The sequence below is a fragment of the Olea europaea genome, chromosome 6 (assembly GCF_002742605.1).
Source record: "Olea europaea var. sylvestris chromosome 6, O_europaea_v1, whole genome shotgun sequence".
Classification (NCBI taxonomy): domain Eukaryota; kingdom Viridiplantae; phylum Streptophyta; class Magnoliopsida; order Lamiales; family Oleaceae; genus Olea; species Olea europaea.
The window spans coordinates 20,121,510-20,132,635 of NC_036242.1; the positions used below are offsets into that span (position 1 = coordinate 20,121,510).

At 38.3% G+C, this 11,126-nt stretch overlaps 1 protein-coding gene across 4 annotated transcripts; it reads left to right on the forward strand.

Moving 5' to 3' along the window:
* The first annotated feature begins 598 nt into the window (after positions 1-598).
* Positions 599-3,635, forward strand: LOC111396115 (coatomer subunit epsilon-2-like). Of its 4 annotated transcripts, XM_023022416.1 has the most exons (4): positions 603-928; positions 1,346-1,466; positions 2,107-2,258; positions 3,340-3,635. In XM_023022416.1, exons 2-4 carry the CDS (start codon positions 1,440-1,442, stop codon positions 3,464-3,466), a joined length of 306 nt encoding a protein of 101 aa, XP_022878184.1. In that variant the 5' UTR covers positions 603-928; positions 1,346-1,439; the 3' UTR covers positions 3,467-3,635. The 4 variants fall into 4 exon arrangements, 2 of the variants coding, with proteins under 2 accessions (XP_022878184.1, XP_022878183.1); XM_023022415.1 differs by having other exon boundaries at positions 603-1,466; XR_002702948.1 differs by lacking the exons at positions 1,346-1,466; positions 3,340-3,635 and having other exon boundaries at positions 599-928; positions 2,107-3,290.
* Positions 3,636-11,126: the final 7,491 nt, after the last annotated feature.

Below are 11,126 nucleotides of genomic sequence, written 5' to 3' on the forward strand. Positions count from 1 at the left end.
AAGCCAGTTGACCTTGGGGCACTAGATTTTAAAATATTCTTATAGACTTACTTACTCGAGTCATAAAGGCATGAAAAGAAGTGTCTTATTCTCACAAATTAATTTTATGCCCTTATTGTTCTAGACATTCATTACACCAAAAATAGCCTTTTGCAACATGCAAAAGGCAACATTCATTGATTAAATGTTGCTAAATGTGTCTAACACAACATTTTTACTGGTGAATGTTGCCATTAGTTAACAAGATTGAGATTTGGCAGCATTTTTTAAGTGTATGTTGCTAATGTCATTTTTTTGCAACATTTATTGAGTGTTGCGAAAAAGTTTCACTTTTTGCAACGTTTATTGAGTGTTGCGAAAAATAGACACTTTTCGCAATGTTTATTAAATGTTGCGAAAACTGACACTTTTCGCGACGTTTATAAAAACATTGTTAATATAACTTTTCGCAACGTTTACAAAAATGTTGTTAATATAACTTTTCGCAGTGTTTATTAAACGTTGCAAAATCAGACATCTTTTGCAACGTTTATTAAAATGTTGTCAATATGAGATATGCTAACTTTTCGCAACATTTAATAAACATTGCAAACTCTTTTTTTTTTTCAAAACGAATGATATTGGCTCAAATGATAAACACGCGATAACTCAAACCATTCCTTCATCCTTCTTCCGGCTCTTCCTCCTCCTGTCTCCGTCTTCGCCATTTAACTTCGGGCTCCGGCACAGTCATGTAGACGGACAACAAACACTACACAACTGTTCTTCTCCGCCATTCAATCTTCTCAATCACGGGATCTGTTGCGGGCCTTGCAACTCAGCCCTGTTTTCAAGCCCTAGATAACTATAGGAAGATGCGGCAACCGTCGACCTTCGATTCCACATTTCCACCGGCGATTCAACCGAAGCACCTGCATAGCAGAAGAAGGTAAAACATTAAACATCTGCATAATCTCTATAAGCTTATAACTTTGGTAAATATGGGAAAATCAACAAAGAAATCAGCTTCCAAGGTAAATATTGTTAGCTTTCTCACGTTTTCTTTGTGCAGCTATTGTAGATGATTATTGTTGATATGCCTACCTCGTCCCAAATAAATAAGTAAATAGAAAATTAAGAAATTTGTTAATGAAAGATTATTAGAAGCATGTATTAAGATTATACTCAACTGTACAACCAAGATTTGATTCAAAGGAGACTGAAAGGAAGGAAAGATGAAAATGCAAAATTTATTTTAGATGTTCTTCTATCTCAATTTATATGAAAGCTCATTTTTGCTGTCTAGCATAAATACAAAATGCATGCTCTTTCTTATTTAATGCTTGAAATATTGAATTTTTGCAAGAAAATCTATTCAATGAAATGAGGCTTAAACAAGAGGATTGTGAAGCGGAAGTCGATAAATTGAAAAAGGAGAGAAGCAGAACTTTCGTCTCTGTATGCTACTTCATTATCAAAAGTTCACGGTATGCAAGTGTTTAATATATCATTGATTGGGCATAAATGAGATTTAGGCATATTAGGAATGAGGTAACAATAACAGAGATTATTCTATCACAATGTTTGGTATATAAAGCAATCATAACAAGTTTTTCTTACATATGACTATAGGAAATTGGTCCCTTGAAGTAAAACTTGATGCTCCATTCCGATCTTAAAATATAGTGAGAAAAAGAAAAGAATAGGGGGAGAGCTAAAATAAATTTAGGATTACACATTGGTCCTCTTATTATTGAAAAATTATCATTACAGTTTTTACTTTTGACAAAGTGTAGACATTCTCCTAGGTCCAAAATGTTCGTGTACGACATGAGTTTGAGGATTAGGTTCATCTTTCTATATTCTGTGAAAGGGTGACTGGAAGTATAATTTTCTTGTTCAAGACATGCCAGATATTTTACTATATATCAAGCTTAAGTTGTGGATGCTGCTTTTCCTACTTGCTTATTTAGGATGGAGCGCATATCTAAATCAAATTATTTTTCACTGCCTTCTTTATATTATTAAAATTTCTATAGGTACATGAAACTCTCATTTTATACTTCATATTTGGAATTTTATTTCCAGATAAGCCTTTATTCTAATTTGTAGTTCTGTGTTTTGTAGGAAATGACAATCTCCAGTCTCCAGGAGCGGTTAGGAGATCCAGCCATCGGAAACAACCCTATCTTACGTCTTATTGCTGGGATTATATTCATGCATGAGCAGGATTATAATGAAATTTTGAAACATACAAATGCAGGGGAAACCATGGATCTGTGAGTCTTTTCTAGATTTGATGATGAGAATCTCTAGTTGTTTCCCTTCTATTCTAGATGAGCATGGTGAATCTTGATAATCTCTGGTTGATTCCTGCAATCTTCGAGGTGGTTGATGCTTGATGGATATGTAGATTGTGACACACTTCTGCTGGCGGTGCTATGTTTTTTTGTCCCATGGAATTTGTTAAGTTTGCTTGATTGTCAATTTTTTGGGTGGTGTGGTGGTGAGTATTAATTTTAGTTAAAGTCATTAACCATCACTCCTTCATAATGTGTTTTTTCTTGGCATTGTGGGTCTCAACTCTGAGTTAGTTATGTAGCATCACCATATGTTTCAACTAAATTTCCAGGTTATCATCAATGTGTCCTGAAACCTCTAATTATTTAGTTTCTCCATACCTAGCTTTCCTCCAATTTTTTTAGTTAGAACTGCGTCTGGAGTTAGCAAATGGTCTATAAAGTTTTCTTTTATTTGTTTCAATAATTTGATCATAAGAAATTGCTTCTTGTTCTACTCCAGTGAGATTTTCCTTATGCCCATTATTCTTTATTTTTGTTTTAATTGACGTTTCCGTTTCTTTAATAATTTCATTTCAAATAACTAGGAGTTTTTAAAAAAAAAATAAAAATTAAGAAATACGTTATAGTTAAATTGTCCAAAATGTTAAGAAATAAATTATGTTAAATTGTCTTCAGTGATCATTTGTTGCTAACAAAATTTTATTAGTTTGATATTTTTTGACACTAGTTTTCCTTTATCAGATCTAACCTTGGATTTGTCTGTCTTAACACTTTTTTTTTAGTGTGGCATGTTTCTGTTCAAATATTTCTTGTTATAACGATGCTTGAATGTGTGGAGATTCCTTTCAATGGTTGCCTGAAATTGCTAACAGTACAAGTGCTGGGTTGTGATTGCATGCATTTTTTCAATTACTTCTCTGTGTCCAATCATAGTGCAATTTTTGACAATGGCTTCTGTTTTGATATAAGACTTAATTCATATCCAGCTCTTTGGGTATTTGTTTCTGACTTGTCATTGTTTTAAATTGTTGTTCGAAATCTTTCTGTTATTGTTTAGATACACTACTTTAGGTGCCCAATCAATGAAGGTATGCAAGGCCATGGTGCTGGAATCTGAAAATTTGAAATTCAAAATTAATGAACTTGATGCCAAATTGATGAACTCGTGTCGAAGATTTTTGTGAAGAAATTTGAGGAGGCCGATGGGGTTGTTTCTCACTACTTAGTTTGTCGTATTTTATATATATATATATATTTTGGAAATTGTATTGAATTTTAGGTGCTTTAGAATTTTGTATGGATATTGTTATGTTTTGGAGTTCAATTAATAATAATTGTTGGAGTTATTTAATATTGTGATCTTCTATCATATTTTGTGGTTGATTTATGTAAATTATTGTACAAATAAAAAAAAAAGAAAAAAAAATGTAAAATGACTTTTCGTAACGTTTAAAAACGTTGCAAAATTGACTTTTTGAAACGTTTTTTAAGTGTTGAGAAAAGTCATTTTTTGCACGTTTTTTAAGTGTTGCAAAAAGTCACTTTTCGCAATGTTTAACAAACGTTGCGAAATGTGGCAAAAAGTTGGAAAAGTCACTTTTGGCAACGTTTGTCAAACATTGCGAAATGTCACTTTTGGCAACGTTTGACAAACGATGCAAAAAGTGACAAACGTTGCCAAAAGTGACCCTTCGCAACAGTGAAGAAACGTTGCAAAAACTTTTCTCTTAACGATAACATCGACCTTCGCAACATACGCTCAAACGCTACAAATGGTCATTTGTAGCGTTTTTTGGCCGCTACAAATGACTTTTTTTGGTGTAGTGATTTAGTTTTCAAAACCAATCCCCAATTTAAGATTTTCATCTAATCTTCACCTCACTGGTCTAGATAATTTACACAATAAAATTTCATGCACGGAGCCCCCGCTTATCTCAATGCTCCCTATAATAGCTCAACCAATTCCAAACCGTCTTAAGGTGATTTACGTGTTAATTCAATAAAGGGTTATCATTCTTTTCTTACTTTATACTCAAAATCCAATCATTCACCTAACATGTCAAGCATGAATAGCGTGCATAGATAATGTTAAGTATTACACCACAAGTCTCGGTTAATCTATTCAACACTATATCCAAAGTTTATGAATTATATCAATCCAATAATCACATCATAGCCGGCAAGGCTATCAAGCCCACACAAGCATGCAAAAGTATAATCAACACTCACTCATCAAGTATGCATCATGCAACAATTAGTCAATAATAACGATGGACTATGAAAATGCAAAATAATTACATGTCGACTATTTGTTTTAAATTATGCCACCATCCCCCAAACTGATACAGTACATTGTCCTCAATGTAAAAATTAAAGTTTAAATGGCATAATTTAAAAAAAAAAATGAACACAAAATAGCAAAATGAGTTAAACAAGACTCCCTGATTAATATGATGGCTGTGATGGAAGGTTGGGTCCTGCAGCATCATCTCCAGGAGGGGGAGGAAGGCAGGATAAAATCTCTATCAATAGGTCAGACTGCTGGGTCTGCTCTACCTGCATGGCCTAAACCCTGGTCTCCAAGTTTCCTAAACGGTCCCACATCTCATTCACTCGCCATTGTATACCATCCATTCTGCCAACATACATTCCCAATCTCCCATCAAAGGTACTCATCTCTCTTCTTGCTGCAAGGGACTCATTGCTGGCATTGGATGCGAAGTTTCTTGTGATTGTCATTCTGCACCTGCTGGATGGTGGAGCATTGCTCCAAATGATTACCGAAGACTCTGCATGTCTTGACTGTGTCCTGTCATAGTGGTAAACATCTGCCTCAATAACTGGGTATCAATGTCAATCGGTGGTGGAAGAACTTGTGGCATCTCGAAGTTCTCAGTTGCTTGCTCGGCTCGGCTCGTTAACCCACGAGCTCGGCTCGTTGCTTGTGGGCGAGCTCCGCCCGTCCCACGAGCTCGTGTACTCACGAGCAACGTGCTCGTGGGTCAGGTCGAGCCGAGCCGAGCCGAGCCGAGCCCACGAGTGGTTCATGAGCTCGTGAATTTTTTTTTTTTGCAAAATTTTCAAATTTTATTGATAAAATCTTAATTTTTTTTACCTTTTTGGACTAGCCGGCTCGTGGGCTTGGCTAGTGGGCTCGGCCCACGAGCCGCTCGTCGAGCTCGATGAGTCGAGCAGGCTCGGCTCGTTGGACATGACCCCCTGCTCGGCTCGAGCTCGGGCTCGTCATTTGACGAGACCGAGCAGCCCACGAGTCAAGCTTTGACGAGCCGAGCCGGCTCGGCCCAATTGACATCCCTAGCTGTCGGCGTCGCTTGTTTTCTAACTTCTGTGAATGTTTAACTTTGGTTCGGTCCTGGGCCTCTAATGTGAGGCGCTTGATATAGGAACTTGGTTTTTCTAGTGCTTCCCCAGGCTGGACTTGTATGCCTGCAGCTTTACATATCCCACTTATCAAACTTGGGAAAATTAGCGAGGTGTGCCTATCTCCCCATGTGCTTATATTCTGTATTTGGTTGTAGATGCATATGGTCAAATCAATCTTGTTTCCCCGAACCAAATGATAGATAAACCCCGCCTTTTGATTTGTGAATGTCGTCTTATAGGATATGGGCTCGATGTTGTGGCATATGAATAACCATAGGATAGCTATAGATGGGGTGAGATCAATCTGATACTAATCTGCTGTAAGTAGAGGCCAAGCATTCTCACGTCCCAATAATACTTCTGCAACCTCAATCCAATTGAAATTATGTGGGATCGGGACCACATGATTCCAGGTTAGCTGATAATAGTCATGAATCACTTCTGGTAAGAACATAATCCATTTACCCCACCCATGTTTGATGTGGATGATCTGATCCAGGAGTGTCGATTTCTGTATTGAAGTTGGCATAGAACTCATTCACCAAATTGTCATACACTGGATGTGGTCTTTCAATTACTTTCTCCCAACCACAGTTGTGGTTTAAGTAAACTAATTCAAAACCGGGGAAATCATCCAACTTAACTGGCCTTTCGGGGATGAGTGCCCACTCGCGGACAACATTGGTGTAACGGGCTACTGTGTCTAAGGATAGAAATCTCCTGAGACCCCCATTCGGGCTTTCTAGTCCGGGTTGTGCCAGATGCGGAACCAACCTTCTCTTTTCCTTTTGATGTTCTCTTTGGCGGCATTCTGCAAAGGTAAGAAAAGAGGTGTATAAAGCTCTTGACTTGTGATAATTAAGAAAACAAGAGAGGATGGCTGTGAAGTGCAAAATCTCCAAACTTACTTCAAAGTGCATATATAGCATGTAAGAGTGTACTTTCCAATGAATGAGTTCAATATAGTATCGAAATTGCATAAATATGAGAAGCTCATAAACTGTGGTCCAAACATGCACTTTTTTTTTTTTTTTTGAAATTTTGACCCGTGACCAAGTGGGGACTTTCAGCCCCGGGCATCACCGAGAAATATCAATTTTTTTCCCAAGTGACCTCTGAACACATGAAAGTATCCATATTATTCTAGCTCATATCCGAATTTCAAATCATTTGGACTTCGTTTGGGTTGTCAAATTACGTGCCGAAGTGGGTGACGTGAGGTGCCGTGATGTGACCTAACCATGTGCCTTAGTGTGGTCAAATTGGGATTCGGTGTTTTCCAAGTTAATTTCCATGTAGTTCTATAGTAAAATACAAGGCAATTCACATCTCATTAACTATACATGCACAGTTTACAAGAATGCCTCAAACATGTCGTTTAGGCGTTTCATCAAACACATCACGTGCATTATATTTGAGCCCTAAGAATCTCATAAATTGAAAAGTGAATCATCCCACAGCACAATCATTATCCAATAACATCAATCCATATCTACCTATTGCCCAATCTCCTCAGTATATATGTATGAATCTAGCACACATTCGGATTAAAAAATTGAACCAAAATTTCAATTGAGAAGAATGGAACAAATTCATACCTTAGAATTGATGAAGTTGTGATAAATGCGTGGAGTGCTAGGTGAAGTACTTTGACTGATTGGTGGTGTGCGTGAAATTGGGGAGAACTCTTGCCCTAGAACTCGTCTTGTGCGTGAGTGTGAGGGGGAGGGAATTTTGGGGGTGATGGGAGGAAGTAGTGTGGAAGAGGTGGGTTACGGGCTTAAGACCCGTAACTGGGTCACTATGCGACCGCATAGTGTTGCACTATGCGGTCGCATAGTACAACAATATGGGGGCCACTTTGCTTTCAGTAATGGTCTGTGTGACTGCATAGACCATTTTTTTATTTTTTTTTCAAATTTGAATTATGAAAAAAAAAATCAAAATTACAATTTTAACCCCCAAAACGCAACTTAAATAAAAATTTCCCCCAAAGTTGGTTTTCAATTAAAAAATTTGACTCAACTAATATCATCCCCGAAAAATTTAGAAACCTCCAATTCAATGGGATATGTGCTTACCGAAGGACTTAGCACCAAAACCAATTTATGGAATAAACTTGAAACTCATTCCAAAAATTTTTATGAAGAACAACTTTGTGCATCGAAATGCATGACTTCACACTCAATCCCCCAAAACAACTTCAATCAACTTGACTCATGCCACCTTATGTGTGTAATGCTTAGACTTGTATGCGTGAAAGATCGATGACCTAACAAAAAAAATGCAAAAGTGAAAATTAAACAACTCCTAAAATAATGTGCAAAGTAAATAAATCGAAGGATACGGTGGGTTGCCTCCCACCCGGCGCTAGGTTATAGTCGATAGCTCGACTTTTCTGCAACTGCTTTATTTTGACGTCCCGAGTTGAACGATGGACTTTTGGTTGGAGAAGTTATTGCCCCAGTAGTGTTTCAGCCTTTGCCCATTAATAGTGAAGGTACCCTTAGTCTCATGGCGGACTTGTATAACCCCATATGGTAGGACTTTCGTGACAATATAAGGGCCCGACCACCGTAATCGTAGTTTTCCTGGGAACAGCTTGAGTCTAGAATTATATAATAGCACTGTTGCCCCACTTCGAATTCTTGCCTCTGAATATGCATGTCATGCCACCTCTTGGTTCGCTCCTTGTAGAGTTTTGAATTTTCATAAGCTTCCATTCTAAATTCATCTAACTCATGAAGTTGCAGTAGGCGCTTTTCACTGGTGGCACTCAAGTCCATATTTAATTGTTTCATAGCCCAATATGCCTGGTGCTCTATTTCTAGTGGCAGATGGCACGTTTTTCCAATAACTAGGCGGTATGACGACATGCTTATCGGTGTCTTGAATGCTATCCTGTAAGTCCACAATGCATCGTCCAGCTTTTTAGACTAGTCCTTTCTAGATGAGTTCACTGTGACCTCGAGTATTCTCTTCAGCTGCCGATTAGATACTTCAACTTGCCCGCTGGTTTGTGAATGATATGCAGTAGCAACACAGTGTTTAACGCCATATTTATTCAACAGCTATTCAAACTGGCGATTACAGAAGTGTTTGCCCCCGTCATTGATTATAGCTCGCGGTGTACCATATTTGGTGAAAATATATTTCTTCAAGAACCCAATTATTGCCTTTGAGTCATTTGTTGGTAGTGCAACTGCTTCCACCCATTTTGATACCTAGTCCACTGCTACCAAGATTTACTGATTTGAGAATGGAGGGAAAATGTCTCATGAAGTCAATTCTCCAAACATCGAATATCTCCACTTCCAAAATGTTATTCAGTGGCATTTCTTTTCTTCTCGAGATATTTTCAGTGCGTTGACATCTGTCACACCTCTTGACAAACTCAAAGGCGTCTCTAAATAGTGTAGGCCAGTAGAACCCTGATTGTAGAATCTTTGCAACTGTTTTCTAAGCCCCAAAGTGCCCTGCATATGCAGATGAGTGGCAGTGCTTGAGAATCTAATGTACTTCTTCCTCATGTATGCATCTCCTTGCTATCTAATCAGCCCCTCGCCTATAGAGAATTGGATCCTCCCAGAAATAATACTTCAATTCAGCGAAGAACTTTTTCCTTTGGTGACTTGAGTAGTCCAGCGGTGGGATGGAATTGGCCAAGTAATTGACGATATCTGCGTACCAAGGTGCTTCATCTGCTCTCAAATCTGATCATCCGGGAAGATATCATTGATGTCTACTAATTCTTCTGTCTCCCCAGGCTCTAATCGGGATAGGTCATCCGCTACTACATTCTCATTGCCCTTCTTGTCTCGTATCTCGATATCAAATTCTTGCAGCAACAGTACCCAACGAATCAATCTCGACTTTGCATCCTTCTTTGTAAGTAGATACTTCAATGCAGCATGATCTGTGTAGATGATGACTTTAGACCCGACAAGGTATGATCTGAATTTGTCGAATGCATATAACACGGCCAACAACTCATTTTCAATGGTGGCATAATTGATTTACGCATCATTTAGAGTTCTGCTTGCATAGTAGATCGCATGAAAGATCTTGTTCCTCAACTATCCTAATACTGCACCTACGGCATGATCACTGGCATCACACATCAATTCAAAAGGTAGTTCCCAGTCTGGTGCCACAATTACTGGTGCTGTCGTGAGCTTCTCCTTTAAAGTGTTGACTGCTGTGAGGCATTCCTCATTAAACTCAAATGTTACGTCTTTCATTAGCAAATTGCATAACGACTTAGTGATCTTCGAGAAATCTTTTATAAATCTCCTATAGAACCCCGCATGCCCCCAAGAAGCTGCGAACTCTTTTAACTGATGTAGGTGATAGTAACTTCTCAATAACTTGAATTTTTACCTTGTCCATCTCAATTCCTTTTATCGAGATCTGATGCCCGAGTACAATACCTTCGTGTACCATAAAGTGGCATTTATCCCAATTTAAAACTAGGTTTGTCTCCTTGCATCTCTGTAAGACCAAATTTAGGTGTTCTAGACATTCATCGAATGAAGATCCAAACACTGAGAAGTCGTCCATAAAAACCTCAATAAACCTTTCAATCATATCATAGAATATTGCCATCATACACCTCTGAAATGTGGCTGGAGCATTGCAAAGATCAAAAGACATCCTACGATAAGCAAAAGTATCGTAGGGGCAAGTGAAAGTGATCTTCTCCTGATCATCTAGTGCAACAGGTATCTGATTGTAGCCCGAGTATCCATTAAGGAAGCAGTAGTGTGAATGTCCAGCCAACCTCTCCAACATCTGATCAATGAATGGGAGTGGGAAGTGATCCTTTCGTGTAATTGCATTGAGTTTGCGATAATCGATGCAAACTCTCCATCTCGTAACTGTTCTGGTGGAAATTAATTCATTCTTCTCATTTTTCACCACTTTGATTCCCCATTTTTTCGGTACCACTTGAATTGGATTGATCCATGCACTATCTGAAATTGGGTAGATAATTCCTGCATCCAGTAATTTCAGTATCTCTGTCCTGACTACTTCCTTCATGTTCGGATTCAATCTTCTCTGACCCTCTATACTTGGCTTGCAATTTTCTTCCATTAGAATTTTATGCATACACAGAGAATGCCTGATCCCTTTAATGTCAGCTATTGTCCACCCAATCGCCGTCTTGTTCTCTCTGAGTACCCTGAGCAATTTTTCTTCCTCCACCTCACTGATTGTGTTTGAAATGATTACTGAAGTGTATTTGACTCCCCCAAATATGCATATCTGAGATGTGGCGGTAGTTACTTGAGTTCTAAAACTGGGGGTTGCTGAATGGAAGGCGGTGGCTTTGTATTTCCCATCCCCAGTTTCTCGAAGTGCCTCTTTTGGGTCTATAGCGGGTTGGTCTCCAAAAACTTCGCACATGTTTCAATTTCAAGAGAATCTGACTGAACTGATTGGGTTTGTGCAATGCATGCC